At 38.0% G+C, this 26,654-nt stretch overlaps 1 protein-coding gene across 3 annotated transcripts in view; it reads right to left on the bottom strand.

Annotated features, from left to right (window-relative positions):
• LOC131062620 (transportin MOS14) overlaps positions 1 to 26,654 on the bottom strand; it is a 260,300-nt gene that overhangs the window by 99,921 nt on the left and 133,725 nt on the right. For all 3 annotated transcript variants that reach the window (XM_057996324.2, XM_057996326.2, XM_057996325.2), the window contains one exon: positions 21,518 to 21,600. In XM_057996324.2, the coding sequence (XP_057852307.1) occupies positions 21,518 to 21,600 (83 nt within the window). The remainder of the gene's footprint in view (positions 1 to 21,517; positions 21,601 to 26,654) is intronic.

Genomic DNA, 26,654 nt, shown 5'->3' with positions numbered 1-26,654 from the left:
TTTGGTGCAAAGATCTCAGCCATAGAAGAGATGGATGATCTTGATAAATTGTCCATTGACAAGCTCCATGGTACATTGATTGCATACGAGATGAGAACAAACACAGAATTTTTAAAAAGGGAGACCACTTTCAAAGCTTGAAAGAAAGGCAAACAAAAAGACCAAGTTTCAAGTGACAATTCAGATGATGATTAAAAATCAAAAGAAGCTCTGTTCATGAAAAGGGTGAAGAAGGAATTCAGCAAACAAAAGAAGAAGATTCCTCTTAAATGCTTTAACTGTGGAAAGGCTGGACATTTTGCAGCCAAATGTCCATATGAAAATAATGAAGACAGCAGTTATGAAAAGAAGTCTAAGTTTAACAAAAAGAAGTTCAAAGGAAAGGACAAGAAGACATGGAAATCCAAAAGGAGTCCATATTCAAAGGAGGAAAGTGATTCATCTAGAGGAAGTGATGAATAATCTCAAAGTGATGAGATTTTGTATATGGATCTAGAAGAAACTCATGCTGATAATCAAGAAGATGGAGAAGTGGATCTTGAACATGAATTGTTGAGTGTTTCAATAAGATTAAAAGTCTTAAAAAGAAAAATCTAAATTTGAAGCTGCTGCTCAAAAAAGAAACTGAAGAAAAAATCAAAAAATCACAAGCTCTAAATGACGTTAACAAGCTCATAGATGACCTGAAAATTCAGATTGAAGAAGCCAAGAAGGTTCATAAGGATTTGAAAAAATCAGATTAAGTTGAAGGAAGAAATTTGTGATAGATTGGAGGCTGAAAATGTTTCTCTCAAGAAGTTAGAAAAATCATCAAAGCTGCTGAACCAGGAAGAGATAAATCAGAAAAGTTCACTATCTTTGGATGATCTTCTAGCCTTTTAAAAACTGTCTTCAGATAAACGTGGAGTTGACTTTGAAGAAGGTCAAAGCTCTAATACTTCAAAGGAAGAACAATAGACTCCTAATGGTGATAGCTCAAAGTTTTCTTCAACAAAAATTAGAAGCAATGGTTTCAAGCAGCCTTTCAGTACTAGACAAGCACTCTTAACCAGGTTTAATCATTCATTTTTCCATGGTTATTGTTATGCTTCTAATTCCTTTGGGCATAAAGCAATAAATTGTAAAATGTCCTTTAGAAATGATTTCAGATTTGTGAATCAAAACTCCTTTGCCCCTTTGAGGAGTTATAATTTTGTTTGTTACAAATGTAATAGCATAGGACATAGTGCAAGGTTTTGTAAGAATGGAAGTGCAAACTTCTCAAAGAAAGATGTTAAGAACAATGCTAAGGAAACCAAAATGTTGAGAAAGAAAGAAAAAGAAGCTGAAACAAAATCTTTCATTGTGCAAACAGCTCTTCTTGCACAAACTGAGAGAGATATTTGGTATGTAGATTGTGCCTGCTCCAAACACATGACCGGTGATGAGAGTAAGTTCTTGACTCTCAAGAAATCAAATGGTGGCAAGATAAGATTTGGGGGAAATTCATCTACAAAAGTGGCTAGAATAGGTACTCTTATGTTGAATGATGGAAAGACTAAAGCTGAGAATGTGTTGTTTGTAGAAGGTTTAGAATACAATTTGCTCAGTGTTAGTCAGTTCTGTGATCAGGGACATAGTTTAACTTTCAGTTCTAATTGTTGCAAAATTAGTAAAGATGGTGTTCATATGGCTGATGCAAGTAGGGCACTGAACAACTTATATATTCTTGATGACGTTAAAACTTAAAAGTGAAACTTGTTGTTTGAGTTTACTTGATGAATCTTGGTAGTGGCACAGAAGATTTGGTCATTTAAATTTTGATTATCTTACTCAAATCAGCAAGGAGGAGGTGGTGAGAGACTTGCCTAAACTTACTAAACCATCAGACACAATGTGTAAAGATTGTCAATCGGATAAACAAACTCATAGGAGTTTCAAATCAAAGGAGTACTCAAGCACAATGCCTTCAGAACTAATACACACTGATTTGTGTGGACCTACAAGAGCAAGAAGTATGCAAGGTGAGAGATATTTTATGCTTTTAATTGATGATTTTTCACGTATGACTTGGGTGGCCTTTTTGAAGCAAAAATCAAAAGCATTGAAGAAGTTCAAAGCTTTGAAAATGAGAAGGACCTGAAAATTAAGTGCCTACGATCAGACAATGGAGGTGAATTTACATCAAATGATTTTGTCAGTGTTGTGACGTTTTCACACATCGCCCCATTGCAAATGGGGACCCCCTTCTTTTTAGGCCCTCCCGGTTTTTTGGCTTGCGGTTTTGTCGTCTTTTCGCAGCAGTCCTGTCAATCTCTCTGTTTTGCAAGTGTTTGGGGGTCATATTGATTAAATCTACTTTTTGTTTGAACGAATTCGGCTAAGTCTAGGACTCGTTTGGTGAATTTTAGGGTGTTTGCCTTTTGTCCTAGATTTTAGGGGTTTCTGTTAGGGTTTTGGAAAAACTAAACATACAACTGGAATCATGACCCTTCAAGGAACCTCCCAGTAAAATTTGAGCCAAAACGGAGCAACTTTCTATTTTTTAGAAAGTTCCCATTTTTTAGGGATTAAATAGGGAATTTACTAAGTCTCCGATTGGTCTAATTTTGCCAAAAATTAAACTTACTATTTTTAGTAAGTTCTATTTTTAGTAAGTTTCTATTTTTAGTAAGTGCTTTTCTGACCTATTTTGACCAAACCTTGACATTTTGAAACACTTACTATTTGGAAATATCTATTTTTGGCAGGTTCTTCACAAGAAAACACTGAAAGTTGAATATCTCTGAAGACTGAACGTTCCTTAAGACCATTTCTAAATCCAAAAGAGTCAGACGGTAGACAATTTGGGTCAAAAAAATGGTTAGGTTTGGAACTCCTATTCCAGAAGAGGAAAGCATGCAAAATCATCCAAGTCCAAAAATTCACATCAATCCACCAATGTCATCCTAATCCGAAAATGGCCTGAAATTTGACTAAGTCTGGAAATTTGGAAGATCTTCCAAATGTAGAAATTCTATTGCAGTCACTGATTATTAATCTCCTATCTCATAAAAATTATTTAACTGCTAAAAATAAATTTACACCTGAATATCGAAAAATAACACAACTGCAACTTCACTAAAAATACGGAAAGAAATAAGTAACACAAGGACACAATATTTTTGGACAATCGTCCCTGGAAAAACCCCTAAGGGAAAACCAATTCTACAGATGGAAAATATATTAATCTTCAGCAATATAAGAATTACAAAAGAATTCCTTGCCTCTTACTGGCAGAACTCCGACAAACTCCTAATATCTCCTGCTGATATCCTCCACTGCTATATCAACGCTATCACTGCGCCTCTTGCTAACACTGCAAGACTATTTGCTATCACTGCAAATTCTTCTCAAGACTTCTTATTTTCCAAATGACCCATGACCCCTTTTTATACTACTCTGTTGGAAAACCAACGGCCAAGATTAATTCAAACCAACAGCTGAGATTAAGACAACTCAATAAGCAATTACTAATTCTGGCTATGAGGTGTCACCTAAAAAGAGCCACTATTAAATAACAATTGTTTTTATCCTAACAATACTTGTTTGACAAAAACAACCATTTTCTAATTCTAGGTCAGGACGAACAGCTGTCCAAAACTACCCATAACTAATGCTATTATTTCTGGGTAAGGACGAACAGCTGTCCAAGCTACCCATAATTAACACTCCCTCTTAGCGAGGAAGTTGTTCTGCACGACACCCATCTTATCTCTAAAGAAGATGAATTTTGCCTTCCCCAATGCCTTTGTTAGAATGTCTGCTACCTGCTCCTCTGTAGGTATGTACTGTAGCTGAACAATCCCCCTCTGTACACAATCCCTGATGAAGTGATACCTGATGTCTATATGTTTCGATCTATCATGAAACACTGGATTCTCAGTCAACTTGATGCAACTCTGATTGTCGCAGTGTATCACCGTAGTCTCAACCTTCTGACCAAACAAGGCTACTAGCAACTTCCGAAGCCATATAGCTTCACACGTCGCCATGCTGGCTGCTATGTATTCTGCTTCTGATGAACTCAAGGCCACAGATTTTTGCTTCCTACTGAACCAAGAAACAACTCCTAATCCCAAGCTGAAACAACATCCTGAAGTACTCCTTTTGTCCGTTGTACTGCCTGCCCAATCTGCATCAGTATAGCCTATCAACTTGATACCTTCACCTCGAACATATATGATCCCGTACTCAACTGTACCATGAAGATAACGCAACACATGCTTAGCCGCCGTCCAATGCACTCTCTTTGGCTCTACCATGAACTGACTAAGAGAGTTTACCGCAAAGGCTATATCTGGCCTAGTGTTGACCAAATACATGAGCGAACCAATCAGCTGCCTGTATAGGGTGAGATCAACATCCTTTTCCTTGGATGCATCTACCTTCCTCCAATTAGTGATCATGGGTGTAGACATGGCTTTGCAATCTTCCATCTCAAATCTCTTCAAGATTTCAATGCAATATTTCCCTTGACCAAGGAAAATCTCTCCATCAGTCTGCCACACCTCCATGCCTAGAAAGTAGTACATAAGTCCCAAATTCTTCATCTCAAACTCTTCTGCAAGGTCCCTCTTGCAATCCTCTATGAGCCCTAGCGCACCAGTAAGAAACAAGTCATCCACATATAGAACAAGAATGAGAACCTCACCCCCAACCACCAAGTAGTAGAGGTTCGCATCAGCCTCACTCTTCACAGAGCCCATTTCCTGCAAGTATGTATCAATGTGCTCATACCACGCTCTGGGAGCCTGCTTGAGTCCGTATAAGGCTTTCTTTAATCTGCACACATGGGTCTCTTTGCTGTGTGCTACAAAGCCTTCTGGTTGTTCTATGTATACCTCCTCCTTCAATTCTCCATTAAGGAATGTTGTCTTGACATCCATTTGATGGATCTGCCATCCCATCTGTGCTGCAAATGAGATTACAGCTCGTATAGAAGTATACCTGGCCACAGGAGCAAATGTCTCCTCATAGTCTATTCCCTCCTTCTGAGAGAACCCCTTGGCCACAAACCTCGCCTTATATTTCTCGATGCTACCATCTGCACCATGCTTTATCTTGAAGATCCAGCACAAACCAACTACTGCTCTATCAGTTGGTCTAGGCACTACCTCCCATACATCATTCTGCATTATTGAGTTATATTCTTCAACCATAGCATCTCGCCATACCTGATGCTCTGCAGCTTCCTGATAGCTGGAAGGTTCACTATCTACCAACTGGCTGACTAATGCCACATAGTCATTGAACTTGGCTGGTTGTCTCCTCTGTCTTGTACTCTTCCTAGGAGCTCCCATAGACTCCTGAGTATCCCTTTGTATGTCTTGAACCTCATGGTTCCTACTGCTAACTGTAGAGGATGAAATATCAACCTCTATATCATCTAGATGCATATCCTGCTGCACCAGTTGCTCCATACTATGTGAATCTTCACCACCTGAGTCTATGCTTGTACTAGTAACTGTACTTGAGCTTTGCTGTCCTTGACTTGGACTTGGAGCTTTCGTTGGCTGCTCACTCCGATCATCTGCTGGCAAATCTCTGGATCTTCTAAACGCCTTGTCCTCCATGAACTTGACATCGCGTCTGACAATAATTCTTCTGGTCCCTGGAATGAACATCCTATATGCCTTTGAAGTTTCACTATACCCAACAAAGTACCCCTTCTCTGCAGTGTGATCTAACTTGGTACGTGTGTCTCCAGGAATAAGGCAATATGCCAAACTCCCAAATATCCTGAAGTGACCAACATCTGGCTTCTTCCCCGTGAAAGCCTCCTCTGGTGTCATTTTCCCTAGTACCTTGTGTGGAACCCTATTCTGAATGTAGACTGTTGTACTACACACTTCTGCCCATAAGTAGCGGGGCATGTCCTGGTCATGTAGCATAGCCCTTGCTGCCTCCGAAATAGAACAGTTCTTCCTCTCAGCAACTCCATTCTGCTGTGGATTGTAAGGAACAGTCCACTCTCTCTTGATTCCTTCTCTGGTACAGAAATCCTGGAAGTCATTTCCTTTGTACTCGCCTCCATTGTTTGACCGAAGAACCTTTATCTTCCTTCCTGTTGAGTTCTCCACAAGAGCCTTGAACTCTTGGAAGCGACTGAAAAACTCATCCTTGGTCTTCAAGAAGTATATCCAGGTCTTCCTGGAGAAATCATCAATAAAGGTAACATAATACTCATATCCTCTGAGAGACTTTGTCGACATTGGTCCACATACATCTGAATGTACTAGATCAAGAACACCCGTAGATCTGGTGTCACTCCTTGGAAAAGATGCTTTCGCAAACTTTCCCAACACACATCCCTTACATACATCATCATGCTCTGTGCTCACCTCTGGAACACCTGTCACTGTCTCACGAAGCAATCTAAGTGCTCCATGATGAATATGGCCCATCCTCCTATGCCATAGCTCTCCAAGATCTCTAGGGTTACTGTTGCTCATGAGTGCCTTAGGAGTATCAAACTGTAACCTATAAAGGCGACCACTCCTAACTCCAATAGATACGGGTGATTTCCAATCTTTATGCTTAATCAAAACATGCATCCCTCTAAAGAGAACATTATACCCTTTATCCTTAAGGACAAATACAGAAACCAAATTCATACCTAAGCCTAGCACATGCAACACATCATGAAGAGGAATTACCTTTCCATTCTCCCTCTGAAGCTGAACAGTCCCTTTCCCAACTGAGTTGAGCTTGGACAAGTTCCCCATAGAGATTTGGATTCTGGTGTTCTCCTCCTTGTAGCTGGAGAAGTACTCTCGAACTCCTGTCATATGAAATGATGCCCCACTGTCTATATACCAGACACTCTATGAGGTTGAGCTAATCATACAGGCTATGAGTGCAAACTCATCCTCCAATCTACTAGAGAGCTCCTCTGCACTTGCTGAAGTTGCCACTTGGTTCTTTCCCTTCTTATCTTTCTTCCTTTGTGGGCAATCGCTGACATAGTGGCCAAACTCGTGACAACCAAAGCACTTGACCTTAGATAGGTCCTTCTTCTTCTTTTCAATTTGTGAATTTGCTCCTTTGCTAGATCCCTTCTTTATTTTCCCCTTTCCCGCTAGGGCAACATTTTCTTGTTCTACCTCACTTTTCTGACTCTTATTGTTGGCTCCATTGACAAGGCTTAGTCTAAGCTCCTCCTGAGTGAAATCACTCCAAAGTCGATCCCAACTTGGTAAGGTGTCTCGTCCATTAATAACTTGAACAAAGACATCCCACTGCTTAGAAAACCCATTTAGGGCTATTCTTACTAGCTTGTCTTCATTTGGCTTATCTCCAACAGCTGCTAACTCGTCCTTGACAAGTCTAAGCCTGGTGAGGTAACTTGTAACATCTTCTCCTTTGTTCATCCGGGTATTCCTCAATTTTTCTCTGAGAATCAGCTTCCGGTTAGTGGTAGCATTCTGGTACAGATTCAGAATGGCGTCCCACATCTTCTTCGCTGTATCTAACTCTGCGATATGTGGAACAACATGGTCCTTGACACCATCAAGGATTATCCTCCTCGCCTTGGCATCATCCTTCTTGTATGCTGCAAGTTGTACTGGATCTGTAGGTACAGCTACAGTACTAGTAACATATTCCTTGATACCATTCTCTTCCAGCAATAAAGAAATTCTGGCTTTCCAGACACCAAAATTTATCTGTCCTGATCTCTCAAACCTGCTAAGGCCATCTCAAAGAAATAAAGGAAAACAATAACTCGAAAGAGGTCAAACTCAAATTTCTTTCCTTTGCTTAGGGTAAACCTTTTCTACCCTCAACAAAGCTCTGATACCATGTAGAAATTCTATTGCAGTCACTGATTATTAATCTCCTATCTCATAAAAATTATTTAACTGCTGAAAATAAATTTACACCTGAATATCGAAAAAATAACACAACTGCAACTTCACTAAAAATACGGAAAGAAATAAGTAACACAAGGACACAATATTTTTGGACAATCGTCCCTGGAAAAACCCCTAAGGGAAAACCAATTCTACAGATGGAAAATATATTAATCTTCAGCAATATAAGAATTACAAAAGAATTCCTTGCCTCTTACTGGTAGAACTCCGACAAACTCCTAATATCTCCTGCTGATATCCTCCACTGCTATATCAACGCTATCACTGCGCCTCTTGCTAACACTGCAAGACTATTTGCTATCACTGCAAATTCTTCTCAAGACTTCTTATTTTCCAAATGACCCATGACCCCTTTTTATACTACTCTGTTGGAAAACCAACGGCCAAGATTAATTCAAACCAACGGCTGAGATTAAGACAACTCAATAACCAATTACTAATTTTGGCTATGAGGTGTCACCTAAAAAGAGCCACTATTAAATAACAATTGTTTTTATCCTAACAATACTTGTTTGACAAAAACAACCATTTTCTAATTCTAGGTCAGGACGAACAGCTGTCCAAAACTACCCATAACTAATGCTGTTATTTCTGGGTAAGGACGAACAGCTGTCCAAGCTACCCATAATTAACACCAAAATCCAAAATTTGCATTATGATTCCTATGGACCTGAAACCACTCTCAAACATCCTGACAATATATATGAAATATAACTTAAAGTATAAGAACTTCTTATACTTAAATGTTATATTTCATATATATATCCTGACGAAGAGCCTGAAATAGTGCAAAAATCCACCTCTCCATGGACATGGCCAAAATGCGCCCAGGTATGGGCTAGGGCGCTAAATTCATGAAGTCATTCACAAGTGCAATAATCCACCTCTCCATGGACAGAGCCAAAATGCACCCAAGACTAGGCTGGGGCACTAAATTGAAGATGCCATTCACGAGTGCAATAATCCACCTCTCCATGGACAAAGCAAAAATGCGCCCAGGTCTCGGTTGGGGCGCTGAATCCAAGAAGTCATTCACAAGTGCAAAAATCCATCATTCCGTGGACATGGCCAAAATGCACCCAGGCATGGGCTGGGGTGCTGAATCCAAGAAGCCATTCACAGAAAGAAAATTCATGAATCCTTGGTGTGGTAAAATTTTCACCCAAGCAAAGAATTTGAAATTTTGCCTAAGGCACGGAATCCAAGGAGTCAAGGAGGAATAAAAAGCAGAATTCCCCTCTGGCGAATTTTCAGTTACGCTATTTTTAGACATCAAACCCCGGCCAAATATGGAAATTTTTATAGATTCGAAATCGTGACAGAATTCTCCATCCAATGAACCTGACTCCTAAATTTTAGGAGGATCCCTAAAAAATAGGGATGTTGAAAAGGAGACATGGACAATTCACAAAGTAATGAATTCCTTCCTGCAAGACATAATTCTAGGAAAGGTGAAAAATTAACTAAGTGTTGGAAATTCCTTCCTTCATGACAGAGTTCCTGAAAAAGGTGAAAATTTGGCCAAGTGTTGGAAATTCTTTCCTTCACGACGAAATTCTTGGAAATGTGAAAATTTGGCTAAGTATTGGAAATTCCTTCCTTCGGGACAAAATTCCAAGCAAGGAAGAAATACACCCAAGGATGAATTGAACATAAAATTTCTAAGGCAAGGAAGGAATCGGGGATGAACTGAACAAGAAATTTCCCCCCAGAAAAAAAAATTGAAAAATCCATTTTCATGCATCAAATCACATCCAAATTTCAAAATTTCTGCAGATTTGGATTCGTAGGAGAATTTTCTCTCTCCTAGACCGTGGAACCCTAATTTGGAAATTTTCCTAAAAAATAGGAAATGTGCAGAATTGATGAAAAACCTTCTCTGAGAAAGGAAAGTTGAAGAGACTTCAGGAAAATTCTTCCTGAATCGAATTTTCCCTCTCCAACAATTCCAGATGTGCAGGAGCGGATATACAATGGCGGGGTCCACTTGCATGGCGACGATCTATTGAACACGTGGCAGTAGAGTGGCACATTCATTACCGGAATATTTGACCAAATGGCGACCTAGTCATTGCATGTTGAATTTATGGCAGATTCCTTTTGCATGCAGCCGCCTGTTGACGTGTGTTTTGTACACGATCATACACAGAATAAAATACCCAAAGGCATCTTATCCTCTCTTGAATAAAGTCTCTAATTGCTGAAGATTCGCATGAAGGATCAGTTAGGATGACTCCAATGTTCTGGTTAGTAGGGTCTCTACGTGTGGATAAGCTCCAGTGGTATGATGTGATTTGCTGGAATCACAAGGGGACTTACATCTGATGATTGAACTTCCGATCTGCTTTGCTGGAACACAGGCTCTTACTGGCTTAGATTTGAAAAAATGGAAAAAGGATAAGGGCGAAGAGAAGATCTAATCCTAATACTAAGAATGTAGGAGCAATGATTTGATTTTTGATGAAACTCTAACTAGGTCTTGTTTTGACATCAATGGACCATCTCCACAAGGCTAGTGCGATCTTCTAAGGGAAGCTTTATGATGTTCAAATCATCACTGCAGGCATAGACACCATCAAGTTGATGCATATCAATGAAGAAGCGACAAATTGAAATTGAGCTTAAGCTGAACGATTCCAGTTGACTACACAAGGCAAGTCTGCAATCAACAAACTACTAGTAGTATGGATATACGAATTCCACCATTAATCAATCACATTTCCTCCATTCATCTAATCATCTACCATCTAGGATTGAAGACTCAACAAGAAACCATGCAAATTGCAAGAAACGACACACTTCACCATTACTTCAATGAAAATGGAGTTTGTTTACAATCAATGGCAACAATTTCTTGCCTTGTCCTCCTATTCTACTCTAATTGCTTCCAACTATTCTCTAACTATTCTAACTATTTACATACTATCTCTAACAATTGCTAATTAGCCTTTACAAATGAAATGCTTGGGCTTATATAGTGCCCACAATACAATTTGATGGCTTAGATCAATTCGAGATCAATGGCCAAGATTCAACAATGAAAACCCTAATTAGGGTTTGTTACAACCATTACATAACATTTAATGCTTGACCAATGATAAAATTGTATTGCTTGGACACATGTCCCTTCTAGAAAAATCGACCAATGGATAGCCGGGGTAGGTACATCGGAGTTTGTGCCACCTTCCATGAGTTAAGTACATTGAATCTGGACATGCTGAGGTGGACCACACTGACTGGAGGAGTGATGACTAGGATGCCACCTCATCTGACACTTGTAGCTTGCTAGATATTCAATTTGATGTCGTTGAGAGGCTATCTTTAATTAACTCTTGTCCTAACTCCTTTTGTCCTTGATTTGCAAGATGATGATGTACCTCGCCTTGGAACGCTGGATTGAAAGAGGTCGCCCCTGTCCTGGCTTGATCGTCCCGACGAAGATCGTCCCGACGAAGATCGTCCTTGATTCGGCTTGATTTTCCTTGATGAGATCTCCATTTGATGCCTACACAACATTTCAAAATTAGCAACATGATTTTGCAATGAATAACTAGATTAGAGATTAAATTTAGGAAACTTCATAATAAGTCCTTGAGTTATCATTTCCTAAACGACGATTGAGCTATTAGAATTCAAAATTTCAAAATTTAAGGCTATGACGATCAAAATTCGAAATTAAAACAAGGGATCTTGTCATACCTTACTTGAGAGTTTAACTCTAAAATGCAAAACAAAGGAATTCGCCTAGGCACAAATCAAAATTTGATGGCTTCAACGTGATCTCTCTCCAAATGAACGTCCACTTTAGCAATTCGCCACCTTGGGGGAGGAGTCTTCAATGTCTTGAAGATAACAAATTCGCCTTACTTGAAACAAACACGCACTCCTCTTTGATGATAATTTCGCACCTCTAACACACAATTTGCACTACTCCTTTGTCTTCCTCAAATCGCACTTGAATGATAAAATGGTAATGTGAAAATAACAATCTTCACCACCCTTTATAAGCGCTTACACCACCAATTTACTTAGGCCGACTTTTATAAAATAAGACAATTTAAATGATTTTTAATAAATAATAAAGGCCGACTTTCATAAAACAATAAAATACCAAGCGCTCCCTTTGATTTTTTTATTAAATTAATAATTAATTATTAAATGCCTTCATTTTTAATTAATAAACTTCGATTTTTTTTTTTACAAGGCAAAATAATTAATTAATACCAAGCGCAATATTTAAATGCCATTTAATTGAATTTTCAAAAATTATCGATTTTAGCATTTAAAATAAATTTAAAAATATTTGTTTGAGCGCCAAATTTTGAAGATGAAAGATACGTACCTCATCGCCCTGGTCTCTGACTGAGGGACAGGAGCGATCCATCAACTTTGTCTTGATCCTTGCATTATTTACGTCCAAAATCTTCATCTCCACGTTGAATTTGCCATTTTCGCTAGGATTTTCGAACTTGAGTGTCCTGCTTGTGTGAATGAGTGCTCTTTGATGTGACATCGCCCTGGTCCCTTGGAGAGGGACAGGAGCGATCTCTATGTCTTGGTCTAAATTTGCCATCTTTCAATCTTTGTTCTTCGTTCATTGCCTTCCAAATAGCATCCTTGACCTTGCCTATCCTTGCCTTGTCTTGGTTTTGACGGAACATGAGTGTTTTAATGAAAATCGCTTTGGTCATTGTCCAAAGGACAGGAGCGATATAATCTCTTTAGCTCAAATAATAACCTTTTGACGTTCAAAACCCTTGTATATCATCTTCAAAAGACACCTTAGACCTTGTATGACCTTGCAAAACATTGACTTAACGTGATTTTTGCATGAATTGGCCAATATATTCAATATCGCTCTGGTCCCTTCCTGAGGGACAGGAGCGAACTTCAACATTTTGAGCTTGTCCTTGTTTCGGCCAACTTGCAACTACTTTCATCGTGCAAAATAAAGTCCCTTGATCCTTCTTAGTCGCTTGATGCGTGATAAACTTTCAAAATTTATGCCTTTATGCAAATTTTGCTCTAGTCCCTTCCTGAGGGACAGGAGCGAACTGGGATATTTTAGTGCAAATCTTTCAATGTTGGCGACCTTTGATGCTTTGTGCTTGATTGGAACACTTCGAAACGTCCTTGCCACCTTGTTCTCCATCTTAGAGTATCTTGAATTTGAGGAAAAGGCAATATTATCATTATATCGCCCTGGTCCCTTGGAGAGGGACAGGAGCGATCTTGGTCTTGTAGGCTTCATCTCACTTTGCGAACTTCAAAATTTATCTTCAATGGTCTTGTCATACTTTGTTTCACTCATCCACGCCTTGGAATTCATTGTAACTTGGTAGGAAATTCATCTAAGGTAAAAATCGCTCTGGTCCTTTGGAGAGGGACAGGAGCGAACTTGGGCATTTGGGTCCCTTGTTGGTGTTTGGTAATCTTCAATTTGTCTTCAACAGGTTCAATTTACCTCCTTTCTTGCCTTCGAACGTAAAACTTGCTTGATCTTTGCCCAGAACATGCCCTATGAAGGATTTCGCTCTGGTCCCCTGGGAGAGGGACGGGAGCTACAATAGACTTCGCCCTGGTCCCTGACTGAGGGACAGGAGCGATTTTTGCATTTTGGTTCATTTTTCTTCACGACGGCACTTCAAGTTATATTCATTTGGTAAAATGCATCTCTTTGGACTTCTTCAAATCATCAAGTCGTTAAAATCCTGCGAGGACAAAGCAATGTCAGACTTTAAGCTCCGGTCCTTCACTGAGGGACAGGAGCGAAATTTGCTCCCTAGGCCAAATCGTTACAATTTTCATCAAAAGAAGTCTTGGCTAAGGAAGATATCATCTTACTTAATGCTATGAATAAAAGTTAATGTCCAAAAAAGGTCTAAAATTGTGCATATAAAGAAAATCACTCTGGTCCTTCAGTGAGGGACAGGAGCGAATTTGACCTTCTAGGCAAAAACTTCATCATTTCATCGTTTTTGATCAAGTTTGGATGCTCTATCATGCTCATTTCGTCCTTCACCATGCCTTTGATGTCTCAATTCGTCCAAACACGGTCAGGAATGGCTCAAATAAGTATTTTCGCTCTGGTCCCCTGGTGAGGGACATGAGCAATTCGCCTTGGACCCTTGGAGAGGAACAGGAGCGCTTTTTGCTCTGGACCCTTGGAGAAGGACAGGAGCGAAATTTGACTTTTCGAACTCTCTATCAGGACAATTTTAATGGAATATAGCATTTAAGTATAAGTGACATTTCCTTCTATGTTTCTTCTTTCTTATACTTTAAGTTAAATTCCATATATACTTTCAGGATGTTTGAGAGTGGTTTCAGACCTCCAGGAGTTATATTGCAAAATCTAGTTTTTTGAGGTCTTTCAGTTTCCAGACTTAGTCAAATTCAGGATCAGGACATTCCAGACTTAGCCAAATTTCAGGATCAGGACCTCATTCAAGCCGGACTTGCTATCCTATTGATCTCCCCGACAGCACTCAAAATGCAAAGGCTAACCGACAAAACCCTAAAAAACCCAAAGAACAAACCCTAAAAAGCAAAAAACATGGGTCCCCATTTGCAATGGGGCAATGTGTGAAAACGTCACAACACCGCCGCATGTGGAAATGATGGATCATTTATGACATAATGGGGTGATTTTTGCATGGATGAATATTCAACGCATGTTGAGTGAATTTGAAGGAGGTGGTGCATTTAATGCGCAATGGATGCTCTTTTGGGAACTTTTGAATTAATTGTATATGGGTATGATGGGTTATTAATTGGAGATTCCCACCTTGTTGCATCATGTGTGGAGAATCTTTTGGGAAAACCCTAATTAGGGTTTTGCATGTAGTCAGGGCTTGAAGCCTATATAAGGGGTGACCCCCCTCATTTGGAAAGGGAGGGAGCTTTGTATGAAATTGTTGCGATAAGCTTTGAGATAATAACAGTGAAACATTGTTCTTTGATGGTGTCCACTTAAGTTATTTTTTAAAGCTTGCATGGTTTCACCTTCCTCACTTAGATTAGAAGTAGTAAAGTGCTTTGATTTCAATGGAGAATGTAATGGTGTCTAATGAATTTCCATGGTTCATACTTTTTGTATCTTGCTGATTGTAAGTTGCAGTGTAAAGTTAGCTTGAGCCACTAAACTTGTGCTAAGTTCGGTTGTAGACAGTCGTTTGGATTGCGCCGTTTTGGGTATTCAAATGTACTTTCTCGATTTGAAAATCTTTCAATATCCTCAGAAGATTGCACCGGTTCTGCGGAGTTGTAGTTGAACTTGGCTAAGCAGAGCTTGGTTTATTTGAAATTTGTCCACCAGAGCACTATTCAATGTTATCACTGCCCTTAGGAGTAGATTTAGATCCTTTTGAACCCTTTCCCTTTTCTTTCAATTCATTTTAGTCCATTCGAAGCAATAGCATATTGCAGAATTGCCATATCCGATGATGGAGTTCCAGCCACGGCAAAGAAGTGAAAGAATGATGCAAACGGAAGGCCCCTTGGATTACCAGCAAACACATCAGCCAACTGAGTCACGTCCACGCATTGAAGGAACCTTGGAGTCGATTGTTTGAACTTCTTGCAATCTTAGCATACAATCGCACTTTGATCAAGAGAGAGTGAAGTGACCATTAGGCAACTTTATTTTGTGTTTGACGCTGTCCTAAAAAACACATCAACAATCAGCTTTTGTGAAAAGTTTGGTATCAAAAGACAATATTCAGCTGCTAGAACACCTCAACAAAATGAGGTGGTTGAGAGGAAGAACGGATCAGTTCAAGAGATGGCAAGAAGCATGATGAATGAATCCAAGGTAAGTGATTGTTTTTGGAAGGAGGCAATTCATACAGATGTCTACATTCAAAATAGAGGTTTGATATGAGCTAAGCACAACAAGTCACCATATGAATTGTGGAATGCTAAGACAGCATCTGTTAAGCATTTTTAAATCTTTGGCAGCCCTTGTTACATTAGGAGAGACGAGGATAACTTAGGCAAATTTGATCCTAAAGCCGATAAGGGTATTTTTCTAGGATATTCTTCAAAAAGTAAAGCCTATAAATGTTTTAACAAGAGATTACACAAGATAGTTGAGAGCACTAATGTAAAAATTCATGAGATTGCTAGCATTTCTGAGAAATTGCAAAGTTGTGATGATGATTTACAAAATGGAGAAGCTGAAAGTGCTCATCAATCAACTTATACTAGTGTGCAAGTTAAGACAGCAAGTAGCAATGCTGGAAATACACATGAGAACAATCAAAATGAAGGTGCTAGTATACATTTTGAGGGTGGAACAGCAAACAGTCAGTTTAGTACAGCAGATGCATCAGTTGGTCTTACACCTTCACATGATGGAAATAGATCTACAATCAGAACTTCTCTCAAAACTACATCAAGGTTTGTTGAAAAGAACCATCCTATCAATCAAATCTTGCAAGAGGACAGACCTAGAGCAACAAGGAGAAAAGTTAACTATTATGCAATTGATAATATTTCTTTGCTGTCCTTGATTGAACCTAAAACATTTGAAGAGGCAGCTGAAGACAAATCTTCGGTTGCAGCCATGAAAGAGGAGTTAGATCAGATTCAAAAGAGTGAAACTTGGGAACTTGTCCCAAGGCCTAAAGTTAAGAACGTAATTGGCATAAAATGGGTTTTCAAGAACAAGTTGAATGAGGATGGCCAAGTGGTGAGACAAAACACAAGGTTAGTGTGTAAGGGATATGCCCAGGTTGAAGGTATAGATTTCAATGAAGACTTTGCACCTGTTGCTCGTTTAGAGGCAATTAGAGTGTTTTTAGCTTTTGCCTCCTTTAAAGGTTTTAAAGTTTTTCAATGGATGTTAAATCTGCCTTCTTGAATGGACATTTAAATGAAGAAGTTTATGTAGAACGGCCTAATGGATTTGTGTTATCAACAAATCAAGATTATGTATGCGAGCTGAAGAAGGCTCTTTATGGCCTCAAACAAGCACCATGTGCTTGGTATGATAGACTGGATTGTTATTTGCAGCAGCAGGGATTCAAAAGAGGCATAGCATACAACAACTTGTATGTTAAAGAGGAAGGTAAACATATGTTGATTGTAGTTGTTTTTGGTTGTGACTGTGAACAAATGTGTAAAGTCTTTGCTACTAACATGAAGATGGAGTTTGAAATGTCAATGTTGGGAGAGTTATCTTTCTTCCTAGGGCTGCAAATTCATCAATCAAAGGAAGGTATTTTTATTTACCAAACTAAATACATTAGAGAAATGTTGAAGTGGTTTAAAATGGAAGATTGTACTTCTGTTAGCCCTCCTGTGGTGACTACTTGCAAACTTAGTAAGGATGATGAGTCTTCAGATGCTAATCAATCTCTTTACAAGTCTATGATAGGAAGCTTATTGTATGTTACAGCCACTAGACTTGATATAATGCAAGTTGTAGGATATGCTGCTAGATTCCAAGCTGCCCCTAAGGAAACACATGTTTATGCAGTTAAAAGAATTTTCAATTACCTCAAAGGTACTATGGAGTATGGGCTTTGGTATCCTAGTGGAAATGATTTTTTATTTACAGCATATATAAATGTAGATTGGGGTGGCTCAGTTGCTGATAGGAAGAGCACAAGTGGTGGTAATTTCTTCCTTGCAAAGTGTTTGGTTTCATGATGTAGTGAAAAGCAAGCTTTTGTTTCTCTCTCTACAACTGAAGCGAAATACATTGCAGCAATGTCCTGCTGCACATAGGTACTTTGGACGAAGCGGACATTGAAAGACATTAAGGTAGATTTCAGTCATCCTATTTCTATCTTTTGTGATAATACAAGTGCCATTAACATCTCTAAGAATCATGTTTTACACTCTAGAACCAAGCATATTCCTATCAAGTATCACTTCTTGCGTGAACAAGTTAGTAATCAACAGGTTAAACTTGAATATGTTTCTACTAAAGATCAGATTGCAGATGTGTTCACTAAGCCTTTGCCGAGAGATACATTTGAAAAGCTGAGACAGATGTTAGGAGTCCCTTCACTCCATCATTGAAGGGTTGTTTTGCTCAGGGGGAGTATCTATTGCATTATTTCATGCCCCTTTGATCAGTGTTTGCAGGTTTTATTGCAGATTTGTATCAACTTTTTGGTTAAATGTAGCTTTATTTCAGTCATTGATGTCAAAGGGGAAGCAAGATTTCAGAGGGAGAGGTTGTGTTTTTCTTGGTTTCAGGAGGTTGCAAAAGGAGATGGAATTGCCATTAATGACAAAGGGGGAGTTTGTTGGATATTTGTCATTGATGTCAAAGGCTTGTTGAGTAAGCTATGTTGTTGTTTGTGAATTTTGGTTCAGCTCCCCATGTGCTTGGTTGCTTGAGCCCCCTGAGTGCCTGGTTGCTTGAGCTGCTTGAGGTGCTTAAGATGTCTGCTTGGCTGTTAGCTTGAGCTAAGTGTGTGCCTACTTCAGCTATCTGTATGATTACTTGTCTCCTATCAGCTGCCATGTTAGATTAACATGCCTCATCATAGTTCGACTTTTCTAAAGGATCAATTTTTTTCTTTTGAGGCGGCTAGCTTTAACTATGCATTGGCTATATGCCTGGGTGATAATTATTTCTCTTACTTAGTGACGACATGTGTAAAGGAGTTGTGCATATTTTATGGGAGTGGGAGCTTGTGTTTTCTTGTTGGCATCGGTCTTCTTTAAAGGAAAAAGAATTCATTTTCCTTAATGCTTAGTGGTGGCTGCTTTCATTAAAAAGGAATTCTTTGTAATGTTATTCTAGCAAGACATTTCTTCACTATTTTGAGTTTGATTCCTTGTGAGAAGGCCCTGTATCGTAGGCATTGAATTCTCGGCAGAAGTCATGATTGGTTTAAGTTTTTTTTTAAAACTTAAGTATCACTTAATAAATGAATCGCATTTTTGAGGTATCGACGGGAGTGAAAGACGTGTGGGAGTGCGTGGAGCTTTTAACATAGCTGGGTGTGTTTATGTTTTGTGCTCTTTTAAAAAGAGTATACGATTTAAATGCCACTTCGGTAATGACTGGTGAGATGAAGAAAAAACGGCCACAGGGCATTAAAAATTTCGGCTACATGGGTCTGTTATGCTGGAAGAACAATTCGTAAAAAGGCTTCAGATAAAGTGAATGGGGATTGAAGGTGTCGTGAAATTTTTTCACGAAGTCGTGATGTGAGCTAAGAGATATTTTTTTCAAATGTTTTTTGGAGCAAACAAAAAATTGAAGGGAGTTCGACTTATTTGGAGCATGCGTGAGTTTTTCAAATGTGTCTCGTACGAATTTAAAAATGCTAGAAACGACAGCTGGAAGTTTCTTTTGGTGAGGTGGAAGATTTTTTTGTGCGTGGAGTGTGTGCTTGACAGAAATTGTCTATCACAGATTTACCATATTGAAGGGGACTGGACTTGGAACAAAAAAATTTCAGCTGAAAGTGCGGGTCACTGGTTTTTGAATTTATATTGACAGCATTTGCCTATCAATTTTTTTTTAAAAAAAGAGAAGTGTGGTCTGTGGAATGTACATGTGAAGTGTCTTTTAAAATAAAAAATTCTGAGTGTTGAGAATATAGATATTCGGAGGTTTGTGAAACTTCTCTAGAAAAGTAAGTGGGAACCATAACAGTGTCTTATGTTTATTATTGAAGAAGGCTGTTCATAGCATATTCTGGATTTGAAAGTAAGTGTTTCAGTAATAAGAGTTTTGTGTCTTATTTATACAGAGTTGGTGGTCTCTTTTGGATTGGGGTTGGAGCCTCTACTGTTCCCGGTTATGAGTGGAGAGTTGGTGCTCTCTTTTGTTTGTTGCTTTGTAAACTGGGTTAGAGCCCAAATTGAAGTTAATGGAAGTCTTTTAATACCGTGGTTGTTTACCCAAAAGGGTTTTCCACGAGAAATCTGGTGTTTTAGTCCTTGTGGTTATTCTTCTGTGTGATCTAAATATAAAAGGGTTAAATTTATGCAATACTAATTCACACCTCCCCGCCCTCTCTTAGTATTGCCTGTGTGCTTCTCAATGTAATTGTCAGTTCAGAGTAAACTGTGTGACCTCTGCAGCAATCTGTTGTATAGACTCTGTTTGGATTAATTTATTACATGCAAATCATGAAGTAGAAGTGCCCATGAATTTGGCCATATAGATATATCTATTTAGAATTTACATATTCTTCCCAGGTTTACAAATCATGCTCCTTTTGTTCACATCTAACAACTCTTTTGTTATTTGGACTGATGAAGTTCCAAATAGTGAAATGTTCTTTATTCTGAGTGCAGTATAAAATATATGATCGGTTATCTAGTATGTTGTCAGCCAAGAGCTGAATATCTACGGTTTGGTACATCAATATCAAGGAGCTGAATGTCTACGGTTTGGTATATCAATATTCAGGAGCTAAGTGTCTACTGTTTAGCTAGTTTTATCTTTATCAGATAGCTTATTGGTCAAAAGATTGTCATTGCAAATATAGTATAATTTATTTTCTTTTAAAACTTCAGCTTCTTTTATTTTGTGAAACTATTTTTTATTAATTTATAGTTTTTAAGTTAAAAATTCAACTAGGCCAATAACGATGTCTTGATCAGCTCACTGACCACATAGACAATAAACAGAGCCCGATGTTTGCAGCGTTGCCTTTTTGAAGACAATAGACCACACACATATGAAACATGTTCATATATAATAGTCAAATGGAACTCAAGAACAAGCCAAGCATTTACAGCTACAAAACAATGTTTTGAAGCTTTCTGTCTCCTAAAATTATTAATAAAAATTAAATTACAGAAAATTACGCTCGTCAAGAATCAAGCCTCAAAATTTGAATTTTGAAATCATTGATGCAAATCATTTTTGACCCATTACCACAAAATATTCTCTGATCCAATATTTTCTCCTACGAATTCATACCAAATTTCAATTTCTCTAATATTTGCTTTCCGAAAACAGGCACAATCCTCAAACCAGCAGTCACTTCAAAAATAAGGCAATGGCAATTGCAGGCATCCAAATCCGATTCTTAAAACTTAAAGGAGCAATAGAACAGTCTCTAAAGTTAGAAATTCATTTTCTCTCTCCTATATGTCTAGAAAATTGTCATTTAAGCACAAATTTTAAAAGAGCCACTTTTATATGAATATGTGGAAATCATTCCTTTCTCATTCAGAGAGTCTTAAGTATGATGCAGTACAAGAACAAGAAAGAAATTTAAAAATATAGTCTCCAAAACATTTTACATGCCATAACTGATAACACCATGGAAACCAAATCTAGCAAGACTTAATGAAAAGATCCAAATTTATGTCAGCAGATAATGCCTTGAATTCCAGCATTTTGATAAAATATAACCAACAATTGCACACCAGGAGAAACTATGATCTGACAAAATGAGAAAAATAGAAATGTCAGGAAAGAGGATGTGACCTGTTCATCATTCACTCCACAAAAACTTATCAATCATAATATGCACAACCCACTTTCAACAAAATCACAAATAGTGTTATTCAATTTTTTTCATATGGACTGATTACGATCAACATCATTATAAATAATGGCACAAGCCCCAAATAAATTTTGTTATGAGAATCTGTTGTAGACTAATCATACCAAAAAGGGATTGATATAGACAACTTACTTGAAAAAAGTTATTTGAAAGAATCTTAAGTGTCACCTCTCCACTCAGAACTGAAGATGCATCCAACAAAATATCCCCAACAGCTGACATCATGAAAATCCGAATCCATATAAATGATTATTACATACAAAAATACTTGCAGACAAAACAAAAAAGGTAGAAACATGTTCCAGACTAAACCAAAGAAGAAGGTTTGTAATTAAAGGAATATTATGCAATATTATGTTTTGGACAATAGTTAAATATTAGATATAATAATAGTCAAATTAAATACTCAGATGCCTCCATTCTATGAACCAGAAGCAAGCTTTGGTCATCTCGTGGATGTTAACTCTAATTTATATCCCATACAAATTGCTTCCTTACAATTATAAAAACATTCTAAAGTTTCTCTACCCATTCCTAATTATATAATCCTGCTTGAGTATGTTAAACACTTTCCATTTGCTGTGGGGAGATATTATAAATTTTATCTAATAAGACTGATCAAGCTAGATACCTAATCTAGTATGGTGACAAGGTTCTGTCCTAAGCATTTTCCATTCAATGTGGGAACTGTTATAAATATTATCTGGTAAACATATCAACCTGGACGCTAACCTAGCATAGAGACAAGGTTCTCGCAACATTGATGCCAAAAAAAAAACAAATTTGATGAATTTATATAGCAGAATATGATTAACTTTCATCACTGGCAATTCTTTGCAGACCTAAGGTAATATTCTCAACATCATTCTCTCATAATAGCATTCACTAGGACTTCCAAGATATAGTCTCTATGAATGTTTTAACTTTTAGTATTCCAATGTCAAACTCGCTTTCTTTCATTTCAATCAATTGAAAAAAATAGCCACATACAAATTTAATGCATATGCAGAATATAAAAGCTGTCCAAGATTTTTGGCCTGTACATCACATGTGTAGATTTGATTCAATCCAAAGAAGTCTAATTTGATAGAAAGGAAAAGAAAAAGGAAACCTTGACATGGTCCTCCTAATGGAGAATACTGTGGCAACTAAAATAATTATCACTAGAAAATGATTCCCTTTTCTTTCATTGTTTCTAGTCTAATATCTAACTACAAGGATGACAATTTGGGTAGCATACATCTTATACAGATGAACTCAAAGGCAGGGGCCCTGCCATCTAAGTATACTGGCCAAGTCGAAATCACTTGGACCATTTAAAGATTTATGATATCCTAAACAATGCAACAGTGAAACCAGAAAATATAGTCAACGTGATGTGCTTAGATTCAATGAAACAGGTAAAACCTTGAAAGATGAGAAACATGTCATGCTCAGTAAACTACGTTGATATCCTTCATTCAGACAATCAAGAAGCAGAGCCCATGTAGATAAGATGCAATTGGTTTTCAAGGCTAATATCAAGGTGCCTAATTAGTATTACAGAATCACGTATATATTTTCTAAGAATAAATAGCTTTTTATAAGTTTGCAGATTAATTAAAAACTAAATATATTAAGATTAAATTGAGCCAAACTGTAGTGTCATTTTAAAGCTTATAAAAAGCACTTGAACCTTATATGTATTCACCCTGCTGTCAAATTGTGGCTAGTATTTTCCAAAAGATAAGAACCTAACAAGATCAGTTAGAGACCCAGACACAGAAGGTATTCAGTTCAAGCCATGCAACATGGTGCAGCCACAAGCCCCTTGCTTGATTGCTTTTATATTCCTGAAAAGAAAATGACTACATGATAAATGTTTCTGGAACACTGTTGTTTCAAGCACATCCTGGTATTTTGTAAAATTCCCCAATTGTACTTTGATTGTAAAAGAAGATGTTCTACTAATACGGACAGGAAAATACTTGCACAGCACAGTCAAATATGACAGAACATCTTGATTGGCTAAATTTAGATCCTTCTTGTTTATTCATAGCATGGTGTTTATGTTCTATCTTTTAATTGCCTAACAAACTGTACAAGTATTATTCCAGACATTAACTCCAGTGTATAGAATATTTTGAAGGGGAAGATTTGTTGAATTGCACCTGGTTATTGGACTGCGGTTGCTATAGTGGATTTCCCGCAAATCATGAATTTATAGTGTAAGCTACTCCTTCATACGCTGGACCCAGAATAGATTGCTCGTGCAAGCCAGAATATATTACTGCCAGTGCCGGGAATTTGTTGTGTTGCGCAATCAGTGAACACGTTGCAAATGATAATGTGATCCTCTTCCGTGTCTGAACTTCTAATACTCTGCAAATGATAATCTGATCCTCTTCCGTGTCTGAACTTCTAACACATTGTAAATGATAATGTGATACCCTTCCTTAACACTTGCTTGCATAACAATCAGTCTACTCCCTGTTCGCATCCGATGGTCCTGGGCCGGAAATCAACGATCGTGACTTCAGACAGTTACCCGATATCGGGTGCGGTGGTTTCTATACCCCTGCGGCAACATGTATATAATCATGCTTCACATTACTGTGTTAGGCCTCTGACAATGTACACGGACTGCTCAATCTCTGCGGAATTTAACTCGCCACACAGTCGCACAAATTGGTTGCGTCTACAATCTTTGCCAATAGGAAATGCGGAATCTCAACCAGTAGGTCAGTAAGATACTAACGAAAAGTTGGGAATTCCCTGGATGAAGCGATACCACGCTCACGCGGAAAACAGAGGATTATCGTCTTCTTCGATATCTTTGTATATATCCAATCCGTATTCTGTCGCTAATGAATGTATCTTCCTCCATGCATCTGATTCCAATAGGCCAGACTGAACCGACGAAGGGAATCCAATCTTCAATGGTTGATAACGTGTAGTTAATCAACGTCAATCTCTGGTTTGACAATTTTAAAAAAATCTTCTCCACCATGATATCTTCAATATCCCCGCTATGCCTTTTTATTCTTCCCGAAGTAGTTTCATCAACTGCTTTCGTTGCATTAACAATACAAATTAATATACAAATTAATAATATTAATTATTTATATTAATCCCAAGGTAAAGTATTAATAAAAATAATTAATATCCTGAGCTTAATTTCCATGGTTTATATCTTTATTTGGGGGACATTATAGTCTCCCCTGCCCAATGTTGCTTGCCCACAAGCAACTGTAATCCAAGATATTGAAGAATCTGCTCATTTTCCCAAGTAGCATCATCCAATGGTAAATTCTGCCATTTAATGAGGTATTCCCAGATTGTCCTGTTCCTCAATTGCCGATCTCGAGTTTCCACAATCACTTCGGGAATCATTTCTAGTTTCCCTTCTTCATTCAGTGGTGGTAAGTTCTTTGATATTGTCACCTGCTGTCCCAAAGCCTTTTTGAGACAAGATACATGAAATACATTATGTATTCTACTTTCTTCAGGTAATTCCAATTCATATGCCACTGCACCAACTTTTCGGATCACCGGATATGGCCCATAAAATCGAGGCTTCAATTTCTCTGCTCCACTTCGTTTGAGAGTTGACTGCCTATAGGGTTGCAGTCTGAGGTATACCAATTCACCAACTTCAAAATGGCGTTCAACACGCTTTTTGTCTGCATAAAGTTTCTGTTGATTCTGAGCACATTGTAAGTTTTCTTTAAGTGCTTTCAATATATCTTGGCATTCCTGAAGCATGTCCTGGGATTTGGGGACACTACTCCGAACGAAAGCCAGATCAATAAAAGAAAGTACATCATACCCATAAAGTGCTTTGAAAGGAGTCATACCGATAGATACATGATGAGTAGTGTTATAGCAATATTCACCCCAAATATAGCCAACAGACCCAAGCTTTCTGATGTCCTGACACATAATTACGAAGGTAACCCTCGATCCATTTGTTTACTATTTCCGTTTGTCCATCAGTTTGTGGATGGTAACTTGTGCTGTGATTTAACTCAGTACCTGTCAATCTGAAAAGTTCCCCCCAAAATATACTCAAAAATCTGCTATCTCGGTCACTGATGATATTTTTTCGTAATCCATGTAAAAGGAACACCTCTCGGAAGAAAAGTTTTGCGAGCTGAACAGCTGTGAATTCTGTAGTAATAGAGAAGAAGTGTGCAAATTTAGTCAATTTATCAACCACAACAAAAATGCAATCTTTACCTTGAGATCGTGGTAAGCCTGTAATGAAATCCATAGATATACTTTCCCATTTCTGTTCCGATATAGGCAAAGGCTGTAATAGACCCGCTGGAAACGTATGCTCTGCTTTGTTTTGTTGACAGGTGATACATTCTTTAACATAACGAAGAACATCATTCTTAAGTCCTTTCCAGGTGAATCTTTCTCTTATCTGCCTGTAAGTTTTGAAGTAGCCGGGGTGCCCTACTAAAGGAACATCATGCACAAACTGGAGGATTTTCTCTTTCAACTTCGAACCTGGAGACAAGTAAATTTTGTCTTTGTAATAGATCATATCATTTACAACCTTATATTTGTCATCTTGTACATTACCGTCTAGCAAATCACAAGCAAAAGGATCCTTTGAGTATTCTACTAGCAATAAAGATTTCCAATCTGCTGTTACTACCGAGAGTGCATTGAGTTCAGGCCTTCTAGATAAAGCATCTACAACAATATTATTTTTACCTTTTACATACTCAATCTCGAAATCATAAGCTTGAATCTTACTAATCCATTTTTGTTGCCTGTCATTTAAATCTTTTTGTCCCAAGAAATACTTTAGACTGTTATGGTCAGTTTTCACCACAAATCTGCTACCAACCAAATATTGTCTAAATTTTGTCAATGCATGCATGATTGCCAACATTTCTTTATCATAGATAGAATACAATTTTTCAAGTTTATTAAGCTTTCTGCTTTCATAAACTATAGGGTGCTTGTTTTGCATTAAAACTGCCCCTATTCCATCACCCAAAGCATCACATTCCAACACAAAACGCTGATTAAAATCTGGAAGAGCAAGTACTGGACAAGAACTCATTACCTCTTTAAGCTTCTCAAATACCCGTTGAGCTTCCTCAATCCACCTGAATGCCCCCTTTTTGGTAAGATCTGTCAAGGGTGCCCCAAGCTGTGAAAAACCTTTGACAAACCTCCTGTAATAACTACATAGACCAAAGAATCCCCTTAGCTCCGTAAGGTTCCGAGGTGGTGGCCAATCCAAAATGGCTTTTATTTTTTCTTGATGAAC

This window comes from Cryptomeria japonica, chromosome 6 (assembly GCF_030272615.1).
Source record: "Cryptomeria japonica chromosome 6, Sugi_1.0, whole genome shotgun sequence".
NCBI classification, from domain to species: Eukaryota; Viridiplantae; Streptophyta; class Pinopsida; order Cupressales; family Cupressaceae; genus Cryptomeria; species Cryptomeria japonica.
This window is presented reverse-complemented; position numbering and strand designations above follow the sequence as displayed.